We start from the raw sequence: 26,773 nt of genomic DNA on the forward strand, positions 1-26,773 counted from the left end.
TAATGGAAACTGTCACTCCACACGTGTGACTCTGGCTGCCCACCCCACCTGGCAGGAGCTTGCAAGGTGCTGGCTGATCTGGGCTGGGGCCACCTCCCCAGGTGGGAGCTGTTTTGCTTGCACAGAGGGACAAACTGTCCCTTGAGCTGCTCAAAGGGGGCCATGGCCTTGTTGTCCTCTGGGAGGATGGTCTGTGCTGCAGTGCTGCCCCATGCGCTTGTCCCTCTGCTGTCCTCTAACACGGCAAATCCCTGCAGGATGCTAACAAACCTTCCCTTGCACAGGCTTTCTAGGCAGCTCTTCAGGGCTGCTCTCACTCACAGCCAGAGAAATAAAACCCACCCATCTACTAACCTCCCCCCCAGCTGCCAGAATAGGCTTTTTCCCAGAGATTTAGACAATCAGAAAGAATATTGTATTTTGGGGAAATGTAACATTTTATGGCAAATAGCTCCACATAAGGTACAAAACAGTTTTTGGAAAAACAGCTGATGAAATTTTATAGCCAAAGCTGTGAAAAAATAAACAGGGTAGCAAGGAAAAGACTTTTCTTGGTGATGAAGTGTGATGAAATGTCATTTCAGGAAGACACAGATATTGACTTCAATATCAATGAAAACAGGCAATGGGTCACCTGTCTATAAAGAGCATGTGATTGAAAATGTCTGTTATTCACATCTCAGTCAAAATAAATTTAAATCTAGGCTGTAAATTCCTAGTTTCTTAAAAATTCAGAAGTATTTTTCCATCTGTTCTGTAATAATTCAGCTCTCTGGTTGCTATAAAGAATTTGGTCGTCTGCCATTCGGGCAGGGAGTAATTTTTTTAAATGCATTTAAAGTCTTGTGGTATCTGAAAGTCATACAATTATCGAGCTAATTAAATCAAGCTAGAGTTCCCCATCAAAAAATGTAATCCTTGACTCACGCTGGGGAAGTGCTTTGGATGGATGGATGGATGGATGGATGGATGGATGGATGGATGGATGGATGGATGGAGAGGGGTTCACTTCAGCTGACCACGCAGCATATGAAGGCACCTCGCGGAAAACATTGCTTTGGTGTATGAATCCTACAACACAAACCAGCAGCCCCAGGCCACATGCCACAGGTGCTGCAGCTCACAAGTGTCAGCTCCATCCACCTAAGCCACTGGTTATAAAAGGATGATGTCTTTCTATGTGCCGCACTCGCCAAGAAAGAACCTCATCTCAGATCCATTGCCAAAGGAGGGACGCTGTTGCCTCCTCGCTAAGTGCCTGGGGACAAAGAGGAGGAGTTTGTGGTACCCAGCCAGGGATAAAGTGTCCCTTTGGAAGAAGAGGGGGACACAGCAATCAAATGCTCGGCCACGCAGGTCCAAAGCACAGTGTTACTGAAGCATTTCCAGGAATTAAAATCTACCACTTCTCCCATTTATATATATGTGGTGGTTGGTGAAAGATTTTTGTCCAGGTGGATGGATGCATTTAGGATAGAACAGAACATATCCCCCAATTTATTTTTTTTTTTTGCTTGTCAAATTACAAATCAAATGTACATGCATCAGCAGGAAATGGGCATCACCAAGACAAGCAGGGACAGAAGGGATGGGGGGCTGAAAAACCCTGCAAGGGGTCCCCTACAAGGTCATTGTGGTATTTGGAAAATCACTCAATCTCAAGCCTCAAAGACCCAATTTCAGCACATCTCCAAAGTATTATTGTCCAGACTGGATAGTTTTGATCTGAAGAGTCTACAAGTCACCCAGCTTTACTGATAATAACTAAATTACTTTAAATAAATAAATATAATAAAAAACTTGAAATATGTTTCATCAAAGATGTTTCCATCCTGGAGTTTTATCCTGATGTGGAAGTAAAAAAAAAAAAAGTATTTTACAAAACACTTGAATATTTGCCCCAGTCTTAGCTTGGAGCTCTGCTTTGGCCTACTCTTATACAGAGGTTAAGGGGATGGGAGGAAGAAGGTCTGGCAGGAGGAGAAAAGGAGGGAAAGGTAAAGATGAGGGGAGGCTGCTGTAAATTAAGCTCAAATCCAAGGATCACAGAAACCAAACAATTGGTCCCTGTGTCCAGAGCTCAACCAGCAGCACCATGCATGGGATGTTGTTGCCTCCTAAGAACCAGGAGAGACCCATGGGAGACCCAGGCAACACCCTGGACAAGACCTTCCCCAGGGACGGCTGTGTCAGCTTCAGTGAATTGTTTTATTCACTTTTCTGTCTTGACACCACAAACTCAAGCAGCTCTGATTTTCAATCAGTCAACTACTTTCCCTCCTTGTGTAACAGTCTGCATTGTCTCTTCCAAAACAAGGAACAGGCGTGGCAAACATGTACAGTGCCCCAAGCTGGCCAGAGACAGAGGCTGAGAGATGAAGAGAGAATCCACTGAACACAAGACCCGTTACTGTAGCCCAATTTCCTCCCCTGAACAAATTCTCCTTCCCTCAGCATCACAGTCCCATTTTTGCCGGGTGTGAGGCATCACAGTGGCACTGCTCCCACTGGTGCTGAGCCCACTGCAAGTGGTGTGGTGGGAGAGACCCAGCCCAGCAGCAGCATCGGAAGGGCTTAAGGCATTAAGGGTTCTTGTCTTTCTTTACTTCTGCCTTTGCCCCAGGGTTGAACAGAGAGCTGGGCAGTGAGCAGACAAATAAAGTGAAATCCAGTTATTTTTCTCAGATGCCCCTTTTTTCTTTTTTCCTTTGGACAGTAGCTTTTCCCCCCCTCTCTTTATTTCCGCTCTCCTGTATTCCTTTCCTTCTCTGTTCAGTTTGTTCAATTTCTAATCACTGTTTGTGAGAGAGAAAAAAATGACAAATGAGAAACACTTCCCCGCAGGTGTGCAAGCCATCCCACACAACACAGTGGAAAACATCTTCAAACAGACCAAATTAAAATAGCTTTAACCTTTGAGAAAATATATATGGTGTGGTTCTTGGGGTTTCCTGCACAGGACTAGGAGATGGACTCAATGATCCTGATGGGTACCCTTCAACTTAGAATACTCTATGATTCTGTGATTTTTTTCACCAGCTCAGGTAGAAGAGAAACCATCTTCTCTCTTTTTTTTTCTTTGCTTTGCTCTGCCCCAGGCCCGCACAACTTTTCCTCTATTCCTGCATTTTAGCTGAATTTCTAGAAGAAAATACATGAAGACCAACAGGAGGTGGACAAGGAATGTGAAAGTCATGTATCTACCTTGTGCCCAGGTTTTCTGCCTCTCTTCTTTGGGATCTTCATGGCTGGCAGAGCACCGGCTGGGGCCGAGAAGAGGTTGTGAACAGACATTTTGATGGGCGCTGGCTGGAGCGGGGGCCGCCCTCGCTTCTTCCCTGCCATCCTGGGGGACTGCATCTCCCCAGCAGCCAGGCTGGGGTCCAGGCACGGTGGGTGGCTCATCTGCCCAAGGGAGAGAAAATAAAAAAGCAAACCAACTCTTTATTAAATTTTCATTTTAGCTCTTTTTAATCCAAAGGCAGATTGCTCATTGCTGTCGTTTTCCCTGTTACCACTGATCACAAAGCCCCAAGAAACACACCTGAGTGGGCATCTTTCACCCTAAGTGGGATTCACCTGACCACAGCCGGTCTCCAAAGCTGGACATAACACTTACCTTTCCCATTTCCCTCTCCAGATCATGAGTGCTGGAGAGGGACTTGCTTGGGTGGTGAGGCTTCTATTGCAGATATCCAATAGGTGAATCCCACAACAGCTACCTTGACTCGGTGTCCTGCAGGTAAGTGTGATGAAAGCTCGAGCTTGCAGCCATCAGTCAGTGCCTGCTTTCAGATGGGCTTTGGAGTAGATCTCCTAAAATCCCTGCCAACTTGATTTTTTTTCACAGATTCCATGGTTCTGCAAATCCTGCCTCACCTCAGAAGTACTACCAGTACTGAAATGGACTTCCCTCCTCTTCATCTGCAGCACTCCTGAGTGGGGAGGCTGCCAGCACAAGGTAGCCATAGAGTAATTGCCAAACATTTCCTCTCTGCAGTTTTATAACATCTGTTACTAGGCATGTTAGCAGTGGACTTCTGGATGTACTCCATTAATGCAGTTACTTCACCACAACTCCATGCAGCTGCTGAAGTTGAGCAGGGGGAATGGAGTGGAGTCTGGTCCATTTTCCTCTGCCCAGATTTCAATAAAGAAAAGAAATATACAACCATACGCACAATGCCAAGGGAATATACACCATGCTTCATAGCTTCTAGTAAGGGTCACCTACAAGCAAAGGTTAATTAAAAAAAAACAAAAACAACCAGCTGTAGAAATGTTTTGTCCAGGCATTTGATTTCCTGCATATGGACAGAACAGTAGTCCTGCCTGCATATATTGCTAGACACAAAGGTCTAAGCAATTCTCATACTTTTATCATAAGCCTTGTAATGGCTAATGTTGCCAAAATTGTGCTCCCTCAGGCAAGTGATAATGGAGAACTCCCTGTTTTCTGTATTTTTTCACAGAGCAGGCTCATAGCTCTCTCAGCTTCAGAGAAAACCTAAAGATGTGGTTCAAGAGCATCCTCTACATAAAGCAAATAAAGGTTCATTTATTACTACAAACAACTACAATTTTTTACAAAATCTATAAACTATAAAACCTACAAATTTCTCAGAGCACTTCAGATTTCACAATTTCAGAACCCAGTGTGATCAGAGCTGATGTTGCTGGGAATGAAATTGGGATTTCTCACTCATGTAGTGGGAAGGATACCACTTGATAGAGGTCTCTGGTGACAAGTATCTGCAGCTGGGGGCTTCTTTGTTTCAAAGGCAAGTATGTTATGCCTGGTTAAAACTCTGTAAGTGTGACTAACCAAAAAGAAACCCACTGGTTTATTATCCAGTCTGTAGTTTACACAACTGCCTGTATGATAAAAAAATAGAGGGCTCCCAGCCCTGCCCTCCAGTAAATGCATTTATTTGCAATATGTTAAATCCTGTGTGTTTTCAATAATGCTAGGGGTATCTGCTCTGTTCAGATAGATCCACGATATATGATGGGGCTTACAGATTGGCTATAACATTTCCAGTCTTCAACCCCACCTGCCTAAAACTCTTATGCAAATACTGAATGTCAAACATCAGAACAGAGCAAACTTTGCAGTGTCTCTGTATTGTCCAGAGCCACTGGGGTTGCACTCGCTCTCCAGGCATGTTCAGCCAGCTTAGGAACCCCATGAAAGCCTGCCATGGGGCTCTGATTTTTACCAAAGAAAGTCTCATGTGACTGCAGAGAGTGTCCTTTCAGGGTTAAAATCATCAGGCTTGCCACAGCAGGAGTTGAATGGAAAGGCCCAATTTACCCTGAACATCACTGCTTTCCTTCTGTGTCCAGCAGTGTTCATTTTCCTCCCTGCAGTGCTTTCTGACGGACACCCTTGGTGTCTCTTCCACCTCCCAAAACAAAACATTCCCAGGATCTTACATTACAGGCTGTCTGTAGGCAGGGAGTGCAGCAGGGAAAGGAAATGCAATAATTACACTGGATTTGGCACCAAAACATACTGAAAGCCCAGTGCTGCAGGCTCTGCATTTTGGTGTGCTTTAAAGAAAACCTGGCAAGATAAACCTTTGCAGAGGAGCTTGGCGGAGGCTGAGGAAGACAGATCCAGGCCAGGTTTGCTCCCTGCTTGAGGAAGGGAGTGGTTCCTGCAGAAGGGGCCACTGGTGGCCCTGGGGCTGTGAGAGAGGTTGTGCACCTGCACAGAACACCACACTGCATTGTCTGCATCATATTCTCCTCTGATGGTAAAAGTAGCTGATGGCACCTCAGAAACTCTGAGTTATCAACCCCCGAAACAAGAGGTACTGACTCAGGGCGCTTCTTTGTCTGAAATGTTGCTTTCTTTTGCAATTGGTGAAGTATTAAATACATGGAAACACTCTAAATGTTAACAATCACAGTTTTTTGTGCTGTTTCTGCACTCCCAACACTTGTGACACTGCTTTGGCAAAACCTCTTAGAGCTCCTCACAACATGTGCTGACACACAAGACCCAAATGAACTGTGCACAAAAGAATCTCAGCGTAACATATTTGATTTGATACAGCAAAGACATTGTCAACTTCAGCATACAAGCTGTTGTAATTACATTTTATTACAAGCCCAACCATGACTTGATTCTCCTTTCTTGTGTGCTAAGGGAAACGCGAGTGCTTTTGGTGGCATTTATTGTCACACTGCTGCAGATCCTGCGAGGCAAAGGTGCTCCCCAGCAGCAGGGAAGGGCAGCAGACACACAGAAACTGCTTCTGCCTGACAGTGAGGGGTCACAGCACGACCTTCCCTGACAGCCAGAAGGAAGGTCTTGGGCAGGCTGGAAAAACAGGCAGTCAAATTGCAGGTTGGCCAGAGAGGTCAGAGGGACACGGAGGCTTGTCTGACTGCCCCCCAACAAAGTCAGGGTGTTACCTTGGAATGACTTTCCTAGGGCAGCTCTGACTGCTGCCACCGCCTGGGCTTGACCCACAGCTCACTGCTGGAAAGCTTGGTAGGTTCAAGGCAAGTTATGAGAGTTCCATGAAATTTAAGGGCAAATTCAAGGAAGCAAATTACAGGCTACTAACAAAGGCATGCCTCAGCTCAGGAAATCACTGTAGTACAAATAGCTCGGGAGAGTGCTATGGGAGGAAAATCAGTATATGTTTGCCCTGTCCTTGCACTTTTCCAAAGGCACTAGCTTTGGATGGCCAAGGATGGTGCAGCTTCACTCTGACCTGGGTCTCTCACTTTTGTATTCTTAGTTTAAAAATAACAGCAGGAAACTACATTTATGGCTTCTCATCCCTTAATGCAGGGCTAGGCACAGGGTAACCTCTCCTGACTTGTCTCTCAAACACAGCCATTTGGAAATACAATTTCTTACCCTGCCTTCCACATTGCCCCATCAGATCCCAGGGAGGAGGCAGCAGGGGAACACCTCTCCCCACCTCAACACCTGGGCAAGCACTGCAGGGAGGATGAAGTCTCATCCCCTCTGGCAGCAGAGATTCAGCTGTGACTTCAGAGGATTCTGAGGAGCACGCTATGCACAGCAGCCCACCCTGTGGGGTGCCAGGGGCGGGGAGAAAGCATTCCCTAGGCCAACACTGGTGAGCTGCAGGATGTTTCTAGCGGCCCAGGAGGCTTTGCACCATGCACACCTTGCACCATGTGTTGGTGTGTACGCTGTACAATTAGCGACACAGATTGCCACGCTGGAGGCTACAGCTGAGAGCAGAGGGAGCTACGGTGCATTTCCTCCCAAGCTGAGTGTTTTTGATGGACTGCAAAGATCCATTCTTAATAAAAGTCAATGTCTGCAATAAATGCAGCTTTTAACCTGCACTCCAGTAACTGCAAGGACTGAAGGTAAAAATACCACATTAAATTTTATATCTGTAATTCCACAGGATGATCATTTAAACCTGGTTTATACCAGGTCTCATGCAAACCTGTGCCTTGACAGGCATAGGGATGACACATAGGGAAGGAACAAAGCAATTCCTGCTTTAAGCCAAAGGAACATGCAGGGCTGCAATCAAGTAGAAAATGTGCCTGTTCCTCAGCAGCTGAAGGAGATTCCCTCCCCTACACCCACTGCTCCCAGCTGCAGAAAGACTCTGACCTGTTAGCATTTGCAGCCCTGCCTGCAACTGTTGACTCCTGCAGAGCTTTGTGTCTCACTGATCTACATATCCTACAGCTGAATGTGGAAAAGATATAAACTTCTTGTGATCTTGTCTGTCTTTTCTTCAGATGTTGTTCAGGAAAGCAGGTTTGTTTGGGAATATCACATTGTTAAACAAGAGGGAGGAGATACCCTTCAGTCAGTAACATGACTATTTTCTCCTCTTTCTCTGTGCACAGCAGGACAGCCCTTTGACTGTGACCGCTCTGAGATGATGGTCTGAGGAGTAGGTGAGCAAAAAGAAAAGCATTGTCAGATCTAGAAGCCAAGCATTAAACCTGCCTGCTCCTCCTGGGGAGTATTCAGGGACCTGAGACATTACACATCTCTTCATCGTGAATACCAAAGCAGCACCACGGAGTACATGAAAGGTAAAAGTTTAGTGAAGCAGACAGTAGGAATTTTTTGCTAATAAAAGCATTGAGCCAATATTCTCTGCATGTCTGTATGTGATTGCCTAATGACCTCTCATGGTGAACACCCATTTCACCATTGCTCAAAGAAAGGTCAGGATAATTTTTATCTGTGGCACAAAGTTCTTTTACAGTGATTTGCAAACCTCTTCTCTTTTCTTGCCTATTGCTTTGGGGATTGAAAGGAGAAGCTGCTTCTTTGAGGGACTCTTGCCCATTTTGACCCCAGGAAGAGTACTTCTATATAAAATTCTTGAGACTGTCTAGCTGACAGGATATAGGTAGACAGGCCTATTTTCCCAAACCAATCATTCAAGAAAAAATCCCCAACACAAATATCTGTGCTAGGTGATGTGGGAACCAAAAATGGAATTCACCCCACCTAATTTCAAACCCCAGTTTAACTTCACCTCGTTATAGGTACCTCTGGTCATTTCAGTGTGATACCGTGTCACATTTGCCAAAATATCTCACACACTTCAGGTCATCTAAGGTGGCACTAGACGACTGTTTTAGAGAACCAGACTTAGGTGTAGGGAGTAATTCAGTAACAGATTAAGACACCTAAATGCCTACATTCAAACACTTGGACACAGGTGTCTCTGTGGATGCTGCATATCTGATGTCCCATGGTGTCAGCAGGGATGTGTCCAGTACGGTTGAAGGTATGGAGATGTGTCCAGATATAAATGGATGAAGGTGCCCAGGTATAAATGTAGTTTGTGATGGCTTCAGTGGCTCTAGGGTCCACTGATCAGGTCCAGTTTGTCCCTTCCTTGTAGACATCTTCATTTAGGTGAATGAAACAAAAATTTATCTCATTTCTGAAAGTTAGGTTTGACTTGTCTATTTTATACCCAACACTGGGTGAAGTTTATCATGTCCTGCATGTACTTGCTTCTTCTGATTATAAAATGAGTCTGGAAAAACAAACTCATGTCTAGATGTCTACAATGCCCTTGTGAATCCCACCCATACTTGGTTGCTCATGCCTATGTGCAGTGGCCAGTTCTGCGTTGTCCTGTGTTCCTGGTCAGTAGTACTTACATTGCAGAGGAAAGAATTGCCTCTTTGAAAGTGAAAACTCAAGCTTCCTGCATAAGAAAAATGAGATTCCTGGGCTTGTTTCAGCCTCATTGTCAGATTCCAAGTTAGGAACTTACTATCTTGTTGGTGTCTCACTTTTCCCACATGTCCCACATCATCCCCTCCAGGGGCCAGAGGAAAACCAGACATGCAAGGCAACCTTCCTGGGGCAAGACCAGCTGAGGGCAAGATCCAGGCTCCTCATACTCCCATCACCCATGCCCAGTCACTGCCATATGTTGTTTCTCAAGGAAAAGTGAGCAAAATATTTCAGTACCTCTCATTTGAATAAATTAATGTTTCCTCCCATAGTTCCTTGAATGGTTCACTTTTTCCAGCTATTTTATGTTTCAGACATTTTCAGAAGCAGTTTAGAAAAGCTAAAGAAAATGCAAACACATTTTCTGCTTGAAGGCACTCCCAAGAAGATTGATCCTGAGGTATTCAAATAGGTATTTGTGAATTTTCCCTACACAGAGCAGTGCTAGAGTGAAGAGTGTACACAGATTCAAGAGGGGTGAATGTGTTTTTGTTCTGGACTGTGAAAACATGGATTTCTAATGAGCTGCAGCCACTTCTTAGAGGTGGTAGCCCCGTATCATCTCCTTGCAACACAGAAGAATTTTAACCCTCCTTGATAGAACTGAAAGTAGTTGCAGCATCCAAAACAACATTTAGCAGCATCCATCACTGTAAAGACTTTGTGCACCTTGCCCTGGAGCCACCGTGTCAGCCAGGGACACTGTGGGAGATGACAGTCTTCCTTCAGTGACATCACTTTGTACCTGAGACTTTTGCCATGGCAAAAACTTGATTCATTTATTTAGTCTACTTTCTTGCAGAGTAAGAGTTCATGTATTTACAGTCTCCTTCTCTCTGGGCTCAGGAGTGGCAGAAGGCTTGCTCTTTGGGTGCTGAGAGCAGGTCCTGGTATTTTCAGTTGCTGCACCGGGGTGCAAGAGGACTGGGCATCATGAAAGCAGTGTCTGTGCTGTATCCTGCCCTCTTCTCCTTCCCACCATCCAGGTGCCTTAATGAAAAGAAAGGGAGCTGGTAGAAAAAAACACGGGATTCTTCAAAATCCAGACAAAAATTGTTGATGGTGTCTGCACGTTTTGTTGTTACTAAGAGCAAAAGAAAGGGAAAATGGTTCCCAGTGTCTTCTTAGAGCCTGATTATTTTTCTTTTAAAGTTAAATTCATCAGCAGTGACAGTGCTGTCCTTGAGGAGGTGTTCTTTTGAAGGATAGCACCCTGGTGACAGCAGGTAGAGCAGTAGCTGCATGCCCCTTCTCACTCAGGTTTGCTTAATGAGCCAGAAGAACTTGAAAACCCTGGCGAGAATGGGACCCCCAGGAGCAGCCGAGGCCAGCCTCGCCTCCTGATCTTACCTTTCTTCATTTGGCCTGACGTTTTTGTTGCAGATGTGTAGCCTGTAGCAGGAGGTGGGGGAATGAAACTTTATGGAGAGTGAGTGAGTACGGGCAGAGCACCAAAGGAAAGATGTAGAAAATGGATGAGCAAGGCCACATGAGTGACAAGGGTCATTCTGCAGAGGTGGTCAAGGCAAATGTGCACAAAGAAGGGACAAAGCAAAGGCAATTCCTTCCTTCCTTCCCTCTCTATCTCGTGTGGAGCTAGGCCCCACTTCTGATATTGCAGAGAAACAAGAAGGAATACAGTGGACTCAGTGTCCAACCATGGAGGGATGCAGGCATGGATGGGGTTCCACTTGCAGATCTTTGTTTCAGACTGTGGTTTACCATCTGCAAGACAAGATCTCAGAAAAACAGCTTGGACCCTCCCCTCACTGTCCTGAGACCTCCTGCCTCAGCTTCTGTGTAATGCACAGGTGCCGTTTTGTTTTGCTAAAAAGACCCTCTTAAAATCCCCTGTCCTGAAACCCTGAGGGTGGTAAAAAGGATTGCTGGGGGACCTGTCCAGGAGCCATGCAAAACTCCCTCTGGGATCTTGGAGAGGCAGGATGGAGAGCTAAGGCTGAGGGCTCATTGTTATAAGTTTGGTATTTATTAAACAAGTAGATGCTCCTGCAGGTTTCCAAGTTCTGCTTGCCAGGCCTTCCTATCAGCCTACCTCCATTTCCTCACCTCCCCTGCCTCATCTGAGCATCCTCCCCTTGGTGCTGACAGGCTGAAAAGTCTCCAAAGGAGATAGGTCCTCTCCCCCACTGCCTCCACAGCCATTGTACTCCTGCTTAGGTGGCTCATGACACCCTGCATCCATCCCCAGCATCTCTCTGGATGTAGGGATGTGTAATGGAGGGCTGCTCCCTTTCCAAGCTGCAATCAGCCTCCACCTGCTTCTCTGCCACCCTGTCTTTAACCATCTGCAGTCTGGGACCAAGTGAATTTTCCAGTGACTGGGAGGACTGTAACACAGAGCACATCATTCCTCTCTCCCTGACCTACCAGGTGTGATTTCCAACACCAAGATCCTCAAGTTTAGGTTTCCCCAATTCAAAGCCCGAGTACTGGAGATGCAAAGATGCCCACTATGTCTGACAATCTGACATTAATTAGTTAAATTATATGGCACTGAAGCTGTGATTCTGAACCAGCAATTTAATTTAAACTGGTCTGATCCTGAAATCATCTGTAATTAACAGAAAGAATCCCTAGAACAGAAACTGGAGTCCCTGCCTTCCCCAGATTCAGTTTAATAAGAAATATAAGCAAAATTTATATGGTAAAAGAGAAAATTGTGATGAACAGCTTGAGGTGGTCTGGATATTTTGTGTTGGTATTTATTGCCTCCTGTGCTACTCTCAGTGTTTCATTATGGCTTACACACTGCCATCCTGAGTTACCTTGCCAAGTATGTTTCTAATACAGAGACAGCCCCTGTCCTGAGCACAGCTGCCATCATTCCCCACCTTTCTTGAGCCTGCAATATGGGATAACATTTCTGTTTTTCCTTCTTTTCCAGATTAGATCTACTATGTGAAATCACCAGGGCTAATGTGCCTATTTGGGGAAAAAGATGTGGAACTCTATCCTCTTTCCCACTGAAATATGCTTTGCAGGCAGTCTGAGCGCTGAAGAAGCAGTCCACTGCTTCTCCAGTTGCACACAAATGATGTACCCCAAGAACCCTGGGGTTCTTGGCATCCATATCCAGCCCCCCTGCTCCTGCACCAGCCCCTGTGCTGCCCCCCATTCCCCCACCAGTAAGAGCCAGCCACTGACCCCAGGAGGGATTCTCACCTATGCACCTGACTGGATCACCAGAGCTGATGTGCCTACCACACATATCTGTCCCAAGAAATAAATTAGCCCCCTACATCTGAAGAACTGATATTACAGTAGTCAATAGGGAAATATCTTTTTCTGGACAGAGGGCAGAAATTTCACACATTTCTCACATAAAGTTAACTTTATTCCTTAGGGATCTGATGCACTTTTATATTAGATTTTGAGAAATAAGACTTATAAAAGATTCATCCCTTTCTGGCATAAACTGGAGTAGCTCTTATGTTTCTGTCTTTAGAGATTTCAGGGACCACGGGTTCTGAAGATGCTGAAAGCTTCCACTTCCACGCATGAGAGATACATTTATATTCAAATCACATTTTAACATTTTAATTGGACAGCATGAATAAAATTATATCAATTTAATAACTAAGTTCAGGAATAAGAAAAGCATGTGCATTACTCACTAGAGCCTGCTGAGTTAGCCTGGACTATTTGGGAGCCGGATGGTCACCTCAGTGCTACTGCTTCCCAGTCCAGCAGAAAAATCTCTGGTGCCTCAGCAATCACTAGGCAGGCTGGCAGAGGGTCATGGGGAGGTTTCAGACCATCAGCTGTGATTTTTTTGCTGGCACACCTTCTTGGGAAGGCGAGTTCTGGCCACTCACAGGCTTGCTGTCTGCCTGGACACTGGATGTACCTTTGGGGAAAGCTGCAGGTGGCTCTCAAAATGCAGATTAGATACATCTGGAATAAAAGCGTGCTGGGAAACTGCAAAATATTCTGGACCTAAGACTGAACCATGGGAATGTCATGCAGCAAGTTAGCAGGGAGCAGCTCAGTCTGACTGGGGAGCAAAGCTTTGGGGCTGATTATTAAAGGGCACAGCACTCTAGAGCAAAGTTCACCCCTGTTTGACTATATCAGTAATTCATTTTCTAAATAAATATATAACCTTCCCTTTTCAGAGCTGTTTTGATCCATTTCCTCCTCCAACTAACCACCATTTTCTGTTTTCTCAATGGTTTTTACATTGTGTTTGGCAACAACCCTGTTTTCATCACCTAGAAACTCAATATTCAGAGCAAAACCTCTCCAGCTGGCTTGTGTGTCAGAGTCTGCATACCTTCAGCAATAGAATCTGCAAAATTGCACTGATTAAACGTCTGCTTTTGCTGCTAGTTAAAAAAACATACCCCAGATGAAAGGTCCCTATGAATGAATTTTCAGTTGGTTTGTGCTTGCAAGGGCCTGTCAGTAGAAGGCACACTTCCAAAGCTGATCCCAGGGCAACTACCAGAGAGCTTTCAGACATTTTATGGAACCAGAGTTTGGCTCCTGTATTATTCCGACAGTGGCTGGTGAGAGCAAGCACAGAGCACCAGCAGAAGGCATATGTGCTCTTGCAGTACAGCTTAAACCTCTGCAAACCACAGCAACAGGGCTCTATTGGACCAGAGAAGAACTTGCATTGCATACTCGGTCCCTGCACACAAGGATTTTTTTCCCCACCGTGCATTGAATTGTTTACTGGCTCCCAAGGTGTCACTGTTTTCATATTTTCTATGTCTGTATCGCAGAATTGGCAAGAGCTTTCTGGAATGGCAATGCCTTCCATTCCTGGCCACATTTCTTCTAACTAACTGGGGCCACAACTCAGGTAGCAAAGACAACTCCTCACAGCTCCGTGGAGATACCAGGGGCTGCCAAGGAAGAAATGCCTTCATGCACAGGCTGAGGCACACGGCGGCCTGAGACTGACAGCAGCCACCCAGGGCAGCATATTCTGATGTACCACAAAGGTTCCTGCACCCAGGGGCAGCAGGGGCCCTGGGGGCTGCTCAGTGTCTGAGGGCTGTCCCGCTGTATGAACCACCAGAGGAGCAGTACATGGAATGAGAGTTGCCACCTGCCTTCCCTCAGGGAGATCTCCCTCCAACACCTGCCAAGCACAGCGGGCATTTGGTGAGAAATCACCAGGGCTTGTGCAGAATTCACCTGCACAAGCCCTGGCCAGAAGGATGGACTGTTCTCCTCCCCCATCACCTGAATCCCCTTAATCCAAAGCCTTTATAAAGCCCCTCCATGCCCCAGGCACACAGCTTCCCTGCGAAGTCATTTCAAAATTGTTCGATAAAACATTTCAGCTTTCAACCTCTTTCTTCTGCCAGTGAGAAAGCACAAATGATTATGAGACAAATAAAATATCTGCAGGTCACAGTTCATTCTGCCTGCCCCTCTGTAGGGGATGGTCACATGGGATGGAGGTAAGTTATCCTTTTTTATTGTTGGTGTGTGTGACCACATCACTTATGGACAGATTATAAACTCTTGGCGTTTGAGACAGCTAGCGTGTATCTCTTCATGAAATCTCTGTGATATTGCAAAGAAAATGAAAAGGAAGATTAAAAAGCTGCTTATATCTCTCTTGAAAATCCAAACCAGTCTCTAAATGTGGATCATGTCTGTTTCAGATGCCCAGAGCAGAACAGGCAAAGTGGCCCACTGTAAACTCCTCCCTCTGCACCTTAAAGTCCAAAATCAGACTTACTGTCTTGTGATGTAATTCACACAGGATCCAATAGAATCAATGTCATCATCCCCCAAATTCTTTGTTGGAAGCCATTTTTTCTACTCAGAGTTTAACCTATTTTCCCTGTGTGTTTCTCTTCTCCCTTATCAGGGGGCTGTGGCATGCTGCCATCCATAGCACATGATGACTGAAGCCTCCTGAATACCTGGAAGAATTTCAGACTTTATTTGTTTGATTTTCCTCCCACTTTCTTCCAATTTGACATTCCTTTATGGAGCACAGTCTCCCGACCCTCCCAGCCCATCTTTTCTTTTCTGATTCTTAAAGGCACCTGTGTTAGAACAACCTAAGCTGCCCCTTCTAGCAATCACAGGCAGCATGACCAGAGTGTCAGGCTTTTCACTGTCCCAAAATTAGCATAAGAAAATGGCATATGGACTGTGACTGTAGGCAAATGTGACATTTTCAGAGACTGACTTTATTTATTAATTCTGCTGCCATTTATTTCTGTGTTAAAAAACAAACAAACAAACAAAAAAGTCAGGGATGGTAGTGCACTGTCTGCTGGACCTACTAACAATAAATAATTACAATACCTCTGACTAGCAACACTTCTTCATCGAACAGTAATTAAGATTGCAGTCACAGCCTGGGACACAGGCTGAGTACACAGCAAGACCATCATTAGCATTTCCAGTCCCTCTGCACTTTCATTTGGCTGTTAAAGTGCCAGACACGAGTGCCCCCGTGGTTGTACATGTTTCTGCATGCTGGCACTGATGGGAGAAATAACTGAGTGGCACACACGGCCCTGTTTGCCATTGGACCTGCTCATCACACGTTCCTATAACCTCACATTATTTTGGGGAAAACCAGCTTGCGTGAGGTCTTAAAGCAGACAGATGGGCATGCATGGCAATTTTTGCCTGCTCTGGAAAGCTCTCTCCCTCATTGGCCTCAGGGACCATTTCCCTTGGCACAGCTTCCCACAGGGCTAGCTGTCAGCTGTGCTCTCTGACTCGTGCTCTGAGTCCCCCCTGAGCATGCTTCAGAGGGGCTGGAGCCTCACTTCTTTCTTCTCCCAGCTCCCTGCCTGCTCTGAAGCTTTCACCCAGGCAGGAGGATGGGCTTCTGTGTGCTCATCATCCCCTCCCGTATGTCCCTCTGCATGAGACCTCTGTATCTGCAGAGCTAGATATTAATGAGTTTGAGAGAACACACCAGCTTCCAAATTAATTAGAATAAATCACCCACCAGAAGTCTCAATCAGTCCTGCTCTCCCCATTTCACAGAGGAGGATGTTCCTACCTCCACATCACATACCCCAACCTCCCTTCATTTTCTCCTCATTGTACAGCAGCCTACTGCCTACCCAGGTAAATATAAATACAGCATATAATCATAGAAACATTTAGGTTGGAAAAGACCTCAGAGGTCCTCGAGTCCAAGTGCTAACCCAGCACTGCCAAGCCTACCACAGCCCTTCCCTGGAAAAACCCTCTTGCTCCACATGTTCTAAGTTCACAGAGAGACAAAAGCCCTGGCATGAGGTTAATGGTAGCTGGCCTGAGCAGATCTTTCTTTTTGACAGCGACAGATCCTTGAGTTTCTTTGCCATGTCAACGTCAGTCCCTGCTGTTGGCGGAGGCTGCCACTGCTTAAGCATGCAAAAATAATGTGAAAGAAAAAAAATAAATCAATCATGATTTTTGCAGTATTGTCTCCCAGTTTAATAACCTCATTTAATTAGAGATCAGAGGTAACAACCATGGCAGGTAAATTTAATATAAATTCCAAAACATCTGAGCATGAAGGAATTTTACCATCTCTAATAATCTTGTTGAGAAAAATGTCTCTTAAGTCACAGGTTTCTCTCCCCATACCACACAGCTCCATCCCCAGCTAACCATCCCAGATGACTGGCACAGGCCACCAGCACATTTTTGTGCCTGCTGCAGGGTGCCCTGACATACCCAAGCTCACAAGTGCCGGTGTAGAAAGCACACAAACCTGTGGTCATGCAGGGTCAGGAGCAGGCTGAAAGAGCAACACCATGGTCAGTCCCATCAGCCTAATCACCTGATTCTTTTTCATTCCAGAGCAGGTTTACCTTCATGTAGTCAGCTGTGAATAAGAGAAGAGCCATGCTTCCTGCTTTTTTAGTATCACCCAAGAAACCCATGTTCTGAGAGGCAAGGATATTCCCACAGGCTTAACTTCAGTGACCTGATACCACTACAGCAATCCCAAGAGGAACACAACATGTTAACGCGTGTCTAAAGGTTTTTGAGCCAGCAAAGCTCCCAGTGTGCAGGGGGACATCCATTTCTCTGGGAAGGGATTCACACCACACCATGCATGTGGGTAGAGCCCAGCCATGCTGCTCATTGACCTACACCAGTGGGAGATCCCAGGTGAGTGAGTGAAGGCAGGAGGGCCAAGCCTGACAAAACCAGATAGGTCACTGCAGCCCCTCCTGAAAGGTAGCAGCACTGGGGCACACAGCAGAGCCTTTGAGTGAGAAATGGGGAGCACACCCAGACACAGAGGGAGCTTAACAGAGACAGAGGAACACATCTTCTCCTAGATCTTGCATCCCACCGAGCATAAATGCCCTCACCCCCATGTGAAATACCAATTCAGCCAGGACTTAATCCTGAAAAACTTTCCTCCTCTGTGTCCCACTGAAGCCTGAGGAACTGCAACTACCTCCAAGTGCGTGCCAGCTCAGAGGTGACACAACAACCTACACAACAAGCAGCACCCTCTCTTCCCACATTTTAAGGAAAACTGCTCATATATTAGCACCAGAGCAGTGTTTTAGGTTGCTAAGCATCCTCTTGAATAACTAAACAGCAGTGAGTAATATGTATTTACATACATTATGGTCTATTCCCCCAGTGGAAGGCGATTTGTGCAGATACCTTCCATTAATGTGGAAGGGAGTCATTCACATAAATCCTCGGCACATTAATGGCCCATGAGCCTCCTCTGTGTAGTAGCTCGTGTCGCTGCATTTAGCGAGTGCGATAGAAACGTGGCCAACTTAATATGCAAATAAATTCAAGTATTTACTGAGCCATAAGAGATAGTTACTAGGCACATCTCATTCATCGTTTACAGGGAAATAGATGGAGGCTGCCAGATTAAATTGGGAGATAAATGCTACAAACAATTTTTTAAGGCAACAGGGTACTGAGTCTCCACATATACATAAATAATGATCATAAGCAGCTCCTTGAAGACATCCCCTCTTCTATTTGTTTTTCCTCTGTGAGGGTCTTTACTACATATCTGCACTGAAGCCCTATTTGTTGCTGTTGCCTGACAGTGGCACTGGAGTCCCTCAGGGACAGAGGAGCATCTCAGCTCACTCACTCACCACCTCCTTGGCAGCTGCACTAGCAGCAGGAAGGGGACATTCTCACCTGGAAAAGATGGGTCACCCACTACAACTCGCTTTTTCCCAGCACCAAAATGTGAGCCCTTCCTTTACTGGCACCTGGTGCAGGAAAGAGAGGTGACACTTTTTGTGCTGTTTCTTCTCACAGATGTTCTCTTGAGAATCTGCACTGGGCATTTGTAAAACAAGAGCCCTCACCAGGTCTGTGCTGTTCTGAAACAGAAAACAGACATTTTCTGTGGCAAACAGATCTTAAAAATGCATCAGATACACTATTACTGAAGTCCTCCTTCAGTTCCCTCTGTGCAGTTTTTAAGATGCCATGCCAAATGGATGTGTACTCCACAAGGTATTTCCTCCTAAGGGTAATGAATGAAGTAACACTGATTCACTTTATTCTTTCTGATGGAGAACAAGGAAAATTTCTCTATCTCTGTTGCACAGTTCAGTAGGATAGCTCCCATGCACATACAAGCTCATGGAAATATGCAGATACATCCATTAAAAGGCCTTATCTACCACTAGACTCCACAGCATCTGCCGAGCTGCAATCCTATTGATGCAGTGGGGTTTTTCACAGGAGTCACCAACAAACCCCTCAAGTGATCCTGGAATCCCTGCATTGGCTCTGGGCTGGTGCATACATTCATGCTTTAGAGCACAGCACTGAGTGTGTGAAGGCATTTCCCTGCAGAACCAGAGCCAGGCATAGTGATAGCTCAGCCCAAAACAAAAATGATAGCAGAGACAAAAGAAAACCTCACAATCTCTCAGATTCTTTAATATGGAACCCCTGCTTGTAATGTTGCCCTTTGGATTTGCCCTTAGCTAAAACCTCAGAACTCTCTTTTGCCCTGTTCAGAGCCCACCTCTCCTTTCAAAATCTCTCCTGAGTACCATTTCTGGCCAGGTTTGAAGACTTCTCCCAAACATTTCCTCCTGCTTCCAGTCATATTTCTCTCCCAAGAGTGTCCACAGGTCTCAATGGCTGCAAACCACTGACATGTACTTTGGAAATCAGATCATTTTTCACACTGATCTTGTAAAACAGAGGATCCATCAGAAAGCAGCTTGTGCCCCCTTGCTGTGTCCCCAGGAGAGCCTCCACAGCTGCTTGCAAGGTGCAGTGCCGATCCCAGGGCTCAGCTCTGCCCATTCTGCCCCAAATTCGGGCTGCTCTGTGGCACTGGGGAGCAGCAGGTACCCAAGAGATGACTTAGGCAAGTGGACAGGAGGTTGCAATAGGACACCCAGCAAATGAGAACAGTGGTGATCCCTCATTCCCACCTTTCCTTTCTCTTGCCTTGATAGATTGTTTGAGTGACACATTCCCTCTGACTGTGAGTTTATAGAGTGCCTAAACACTCACCAAAGCCTCTCAGGATGACAACTACCATAATTCTCAATAAATCTGCCTGTGCTGCAGGCAGACAAGACAAGATCTTGGGTTAAAAACCTACCTGTCTGTGGTGTCTTTCCTGGCAGGCATGCAGGAAGAAATCATTGGGGGCCTGTGCTGCTTACAGGCTTTCAGGTCAAGAAGGACTTATCCTGCATTTTGGGGACATGGTGGTTTACATGGTACCCTCAGTTAGCTTTTTCACTGAAACCTCAGGTGTGTGACACCTGCAGGAAGATGGGCTGAAGCAAGAAAGTGTCTCATACCTTCCCTGCACCTCCCACCAAGTAAAATACATCTTGTGCTATCTCCCTCACGCCATTGACACACAAGTGGAAGCATGGAGAGATGGAGGCAAGCATCATGAGGTGTCTACACAAGAGAGGGCAGCTCTCTGAGGCTCATCCCTCAGCAAAAGGCAGCGTGTGCACACGTGCTGCTCGTGTCCGAGGAGTGTCACAGAGAAACACAGCTGATTTCTTCAAACTACTTGAGATCACAGGGGACGTCACAAGGAATCATCTATCACTGCACATGCTGTGGGATGAATTTTCTGTAGTTCTCCCTGAGAAAGCAAGGTTTGCACAGGTGCCAGCAGAAGTCCAGGAATTGAGCAGCTGCTCCTCCCTGGCACCCTGTGCTGAGGTGGGAGCAGTGTACAGAGCCTGACACTGCTTCAGGTGCAGCACCAGTTCCAGCTAGCGAGGAAAAGATACCTCTACCAGCATAGATCTGGGGTAGAACTGCAGAGGGAGTGCAGTTACTGCTACTGCTACTGCAGAACTGCTACTGGGAGCTGCAGAGTGGTGGCAGGAAGGCCAGCAGTGCCTGCGTGCCAGGGCAGGGTCAACAGAGGAGCGAGACCTTGGGGCTCCCCCTCCCTGTGCCAAGTGCAGCCCCTTCCCTGCTGTGAGGACACCCAGAACCTGTGTGTGGGGCAGGAGGGGACCCTCTGGGAGGAGCAGGGGAACCAGAGCACTCCGAGCAACTTAGGGCACAGCTCTGAATGCTCCAGTTCAGTCACACTTTATTGCTGTAAATAAAGAAAATGCCAGCGAATACTCCTGGGAGCCCCAGGTATAAAAATACTTGAAGCAACGAGAGCAACAGCTGGCCCCTGCAAAAGCTTTTGTCAGTCTGACATTTCGAATGCCGAGCACACCGGCATCAGCGCACACGCCAGGGAAGGGGAGCGGGAAGCCAGACGTGCACCCCTGGCTGCACTGCCAGCTGATGTTGGAAAGGGAACCCCATCCTTTGCATCTCCCACCCAAAGTGAACAGAGTAACAAACTCTTGCAGGAGAAAGGGAAAAGCTAGCATTTACAGCACCGTTTCTTCGAATCACCCGTAAAGATGAGGTCAGTATAAACTGCAGGGCTACAGCAAACTGCTCAGTTCAAGAGGAATTATTCATCCTTCAGTGGAATATAATTACACATCCAGACTCTCTCTGGGCAATCCTTTATTCAAACCAAATTTACACTATTTCCTAAAGGGAACAGTCAGTCTTGATGAATGGCTTACAGGTTCATCATCTTTAATAAGGCTTTATTTTAAAAAGAACATCAGAAATTTAGAACTTTGATAATTTTTAACTCCACCTTCACTACACATCACCTTTTCTTTTGTTAATTTCTTCATTCTCATCACTAAAAGAACTTGGTGCAAAGATGCCAACTTAGATTATAAATTATTTCCAATTTTATTAGTCAATAGCAAATTAACTGGTACCTTTAGTGCATCAGTATATCATGATTTTGTTCAGCAGAGCAATGTGTAATCTCCTGACACACAATTTTGAATCAAGTTTCTTTTCTAATATACAGCAAAATAAAGAGAAAATTTTGCTTCCTTTGTACAGGAAACCAGTTCCTCATGAGGCAACTTGTTATGACAGAATTAATACATGTAATTAATTCTTCCCTCCAAGGTGAGCCTGGAATATTTTTCTTTGCATAAGTAAAGCAATTATTGTTCATTCTCACTGTGGAGAGCCATCACCTGTTAAACACTGTAGCTGCTCTTAATGGCCAGCTGGAGAACTCAGCTGGGAGTGTTTTATATAAATAAAGCTGACTCCTCCTTTGCACCATTTTAAAGCTGTAGAGAAATAAGTAGGGTAGGATTTCAGGGTATTGGAGTATATTTTCTCATTGTTACTTTTTTTTTTTTTTTTTAGAGACACCATGTGGCCATCAAGAATAGTTTATGAAAGTGAACTCAAACCCCCTGAAGAAACCAGGGCTTTGCTGACTTCAGTGTTACCAACTATAAACATTTCATTTATTTCAATTTTCAACAGAAATCATTGCTGTTTTGCTCTCATCAACTATTTCCTGAAGGTTTTCCTTACCCCAAAATGTGCTTTTATCCTTTTTGGTTTTTTATTCTTGCCAGGTGTGTGTGGGTTCCCTGCTATTTGAAGGAGGAGAGCATGCCTCCACCTCTAGCTGGAAGTACCCTGGTTCTTTCCAAAACAGTGCTAGGAATATGGGCTAGCCTGAGTGATGCGAGTTCAACTCGCTGCAGGGAAGGAGCCCACCAAAAAGTGGTGCTGCTGGGGAACTTGAATCATAGAATCATGGAATATCCTGAGTTGGAAGGGACCCACAGGATCACTGAAGTTCAGCTTCTATGATTCAACTTAAATGACCTAAATTATATTACTATTGGGTTTGAGTTGGCTCCCGCCAGAGCTGGGTGCTGGGGGAGTCCAAGGATGCTGCCAGGTGCCAGAAGAGCCAGGGATGAGGAGGATGGATGCATCCTCACTGGGGCCAGCCCATGTTCCAGCAGAGAGGCCTTTGCCCAGGTGCCTCCCCACAGCAGGGCTGGCTGGAGGAGCGGGCAGGAGCCCAGCTGGCAGGGCTCACCAATCTCCTGTTAATGGGATGTGAATGGACCCACACCCCACAGCCTAACCTCTCTTGCATTTTTCCTTTTCTTTAATATTACCTAAATTTGAGGGAGGAAAAGATATTGGGGAGATATCTGTGTAAGGTCACATCTCGGGCTACTGAACCTCAGGTAACACGATCAGGTGTTATATCGTGTTTCTCTTTAAAAAAAAAGAAGTTATGCTTAACAAAACCCCACATCTTTGTGTCATGCATGGAACTAAGGCAATGGCTGAGGGAAAAGCATCCCATTGGAATTTCTTCCTTCCAGGTCCCATAGTCACTGTCAAGCACCTGTGCAGTCATGTCTCAACCCTGCAGGTGAGAAACCTCATAGCAAGTCACTGAATGCCCAAGACAGAAAATTGCCGCTTTCTAACTACTCTTTTCCACAAAACATAAGGAAATACTTGACTTAAACGTTTCCAATAGACAGAATAACAGAAACATCAGAGTTACTGTGCTCACCAACAAAGCATTTCTCAAGGTATACCTTCTGCAGTGTTCTGATTTAATTCAGCACATGTACTTTCCCTGTTGGTAGATTTTTTTTTTTCCCCCAGTCCCTCTTTCACACTCAGTCACTGAAAAACTCGTTCCCCTGGCAGTCTTTCTAATCTAAAGAACAGGTGCATCAGCTAACTAACTTTTATGATGGGGCAGAGGGGCTCTGCCTGACCGGGAAAATCAGCGTGACGTCTGAATTAAAATACAAAGTCACCTGCAGCCGGAGAGAACTGGGAGGCACCTCATCTAAATAAAATCACAAAACCTGAACTTGCAAGTCTCCAAGCCATGTCCTCGGCTGGTGTCAGATGAGAGTGGAGCCAGGGAACTTATGCTGATTTACACCAGTGCCTGATTGAACCTGGTGTGCTGAGCTGCGCCGGGGACCGGCAGCTCGCTGGGGTGGAGGATGCTCTGAGTACTCCTGTAGCACAAAGACACTCTTCAGATTCAAACCCTCCTCCCGCAAAAAAACAACATCCCTTTCCTTGCTTTACTTCTCCCATTGTGCCTTTATTCAATCTGAAAAGCCCTTGGTCTGTCCTTGAGAAAAACGCCTTCGGAAGCTCCTTTGAAATAAGCCCAGGATTAAAACAGCAATCCCCCTCCAAGCAGAGCATTCGAGCAACTTTCCCTCCGCAGCTCACCGGGTTAACTTTATTCCTGCCACAAGCCCCGCATGCACCAAACCCAAAAGCAACTTCTTTCTGCCAGACGAGCCCCGGGCAAAGCAACCAACCCCCACAGGCATTGAGCAGCGCTGGAAAGGCGGAATTTACTCACTGGAGCTCGCCGGGCTTCCCCCTCTGTCAGCAAGCGGTGCCTGCGGGCGGGAGGGAGGGCTAGGGAGGGACCAGCAGGGCTAGCCAGCTGCCCGCGGGCATCGCGGCCCCCTGCTCCGTCCTCCCTCAAAGTTGGCTTTACAACACCTGAGAAGACAAACACGAACAACTCTGCTCACGTGAGCTCCTCGCTGTCTCTCAGAAGCTGGAAGCCTGTTGGTCTCGAAGGAAAAGCCCAGCCTGCAAACAGTACAGCTCCCTCCAGTTTTCAGCTAGGCATAAAAATTCAACTTAACATCTGGTTTGAAGATATGAGAAGATTATAATTAAACTCATTGCTCTATGAACTATATTAAAACCCCAGAACACGTGACATACATACTGTCTGCTACATATATTGCAATATAAGTTGCTTTTAAAATGGAAGAGACATTTACCTTGGCAGAAAAAAAAATAAATAAATAAAAAAAGATCTCTTAGATTCAGGTTTGGAAAAGCCCAAAGCCACACTGCATGCAGAGTGCTCTGTAGTCACAGAAGTCTTCACTAACTCACACACAGCCCCACGCAGACACAGAGACGCTCCTGCTGCCGTGCAGCACCGGCAGCCCCGGCTGATCTCTGCCTCTCTCCCCACAAGAACTGCTCCCAGGGCCCTGGAAGGATCTGCTTTGCCAAAGAGAGTCTGCAACTGAGGAGCTGCAAAGTTCCCACACACAGACAAGCAGAACAAGGGCTGCTCTGACAAGGCTCAGCGACAAACACCAGGTGAAGAAGGAGAAGAAGAAGAATGTTTTCCCCTTACCTATTGCTTAGGCTAAGACACGGAGCAGAGTCTTTAGAGAGCCTGGGCATTGGAGCCCAAGGGACAGAGGACTTTCAGCACAGTCACAAGGACCCAGCAAAAGCCATCTTCTCCCTGTCTTTTAGCACAGTGTAAGTCTCCAGCAGCTCAGCTCTCCAGCTGCAAACATCTCATTAGACTAATGCATTCAGCACAGGCAGAAAACTCAATTTACCATAGCTACAGCAATGAATTTCCATTACGATGACAGCTTCAACCACATCATGTCCGGATAAGCAGCCAACCACTGCCTTTTAAAGAACACACGCATTTTACACGCAGAAAACGAGGCCTGCGTGGCGGGTTTCCTCTCCCTTTGCAACTAACACCGGGAAGAAAAATTGCCTTTGCTTTTTATTTTGGAAACTCTGCCATCTGAAAAGGTAAAGACATTTGGACTCTTCCTGCCCCCTCTCCCCCCTCCTCAATACAGCACTGGCTTTTGCAGTACAGTGGGCTGCAGTGAGAAGAAGGGGTGTTTGCAACATTTCTGGTCTCACTACCCCTCCTCTGTTGCCATGGAAACCGGACTGTAGCATCAGCCCTTTGTCCCACTCCTGCAGCAGCCTGGCCCGATGCTGAGCTTACGTGATGTGCCACGGATGGGAAGGACCAGTCACTTTGGTTTTGATAATTTACATGGAAATTGGGGGAATAGTGCCTGGCATCCTTCTGCCAGCGACACTGAGGGTGTGTGTACAGTGCTGCTCGTGCACACACACATCCACCTGTACACAAACTCACAAAGTCGGCTCTCTGGATGATCTTACAGGTATGGCCAGGCAAAGATATCCCATAATATATAGAAATTATATAGCCAGTTATGGCTGCCACTTGGGCAGAATGCAGGAGGGGCTTTTCAATGAATTTCCAGTCACTCATCACAGAAAGTACCAGTTCATAGCACTAGCATTAGCAGCTCTTGCCACCAAAATAAAAGGGGGTGGAAAAAAAAGAAAATCAACCAACCCACAAAACCACAAAAAAACAAACAACAAACCAACCAAAAAAAAAACCCACAAAAAAACCAAAAAAACACAGGAAAAAAAAAACCAAAAACAAATCCCAAAACCACAACACAACAATAAAAATCTGTAGTACATATGATAAATAACAGTCGTAATAATCCTGCCATACTCCATTGACTGTGCCAGATCAAATTATCCCAGCAAAGGGGTTTGTCACAGTTGTTTGTGAGTGTTGCACAGCTCCCCGCTGCCCACTTCACACGCTTCCATACATTGTAACTCAGTATTCAAGCCAAATGTGCTCCTCACCTCTTTCTTTCCAGTCCCATGAATGCCTCACCAGACAGGCTTGCAGTTGTGGCCATTGTTTCTGCTGGTTTTGTGGTCCCTGCACACTGGTTTTGTGATAGCTGTGCTCTCTGGGGTTTTGGGGAGTTCCTTCTGACTTGCCACCACAAAAGATTAGATAAACATGAAGCCTGTTTTATTTACCAAGGAAGAAGAGGAAAAGCAGGAAAACAGAGGTCCTGGGCTATTTGTACCAACAAGAGCCAGGGCTTTGCTGGTCCCCTTCCCTGTCAGTGGGGAGAAGGACAAGCACCTGCCTGCTAGTTACTGTGAGCAAGGTGAGATGCTCAAGCTCATTCCAACAGTCCCTTGCAAGCACAAGGTCAGGAGGATGGCCATGGTATTATTTGTTTCTTAGAGTCATGGTTAGAGAAGAACTCTCTGCATTTAAAGGAAAAAAAATGAGGTTTGGTAGAGCTGGGAAAAACAAGGTAGCATTAAGTCTCTTTTTTTGTTTCTTTTGCTTGCATTGCTACAAGCTTGACAGATATTGTAGGTGTGAAAAATATTTTATCAGTGCAGAATTGGAACAACTGTTTTCTGTCTTCTGCAACCGATGTATGGAACCCAGTGCTCACAAACACGCTACTAACAAGGCACACAAATGCTCTGCATCCCAGCCTTCAGCCTGGCAAAGACCTGTAATCCCTCATTTTCCCTCTTCTCTTTTCTTTTATTTATTTTTTTTTTTACAAAATCAGG

General features: G+C 45.9%; 1 protein-coding gene across 4 annotated transcripts in view; it reads right to left on the reverse strand.

The window, feature by feature from the left end:
- SCML4 (Scm polycomb group protein like 4) overlaps nt 1-24,901 on the reverse strand; it is a 64,546-nt gene extending 39,645 nt beyond the window's left edge. The window contains exons 1-4 of one of the 4 annotated variants that reach the window (XM_086876725.1): nt 4,614-4,700; nt 4,182-4,230; nt 3,620-3,736; nt 3,205-3,405 (exon numbers count right to left, since the gene is read on the reverse strand). In XM_086876725.1, the coding sequence (XP_086732851.1) occupies nt 3,205-3,405; nt 3,620-3,628 (210 nt within the window). In that variant the 5' untranslated portion in view covers nt 3,629-3,736; nt 4,182-4,230; nt 4,614-4,700. Of the gene's footprint in view, nt 1-3,204; nt 3,406-3,619; nt 3,737-4,181; nt 4,231-4,613; nt 4,701-23,912; nt 24,136-24,716 lie in introns of those variants that run through there. The other 3 variants (XM_086876726.1, XM_086876724.1, XM_023923905.2) reach the window with 3 other exon arrangements.
- Between the last annotated feature and the right edge of the window lie 1,872 nt (nt 24,902-26,773).

The sequence above is a fragment of the Cyanistes caeruleus genome, chromosome 2, assembly GCF_971803275.1.
Source record: "Cyanistes caeruleus chromosome 2, bCyaCae1.hap1.1, whole genome shotgun sequence".
Taxonomy (NCBI): Eukaryota; Metazoa; Chordata; class Aves; order Passeriformes; family Paridae; genus Cyanistes; species Cyanistes caeruleus.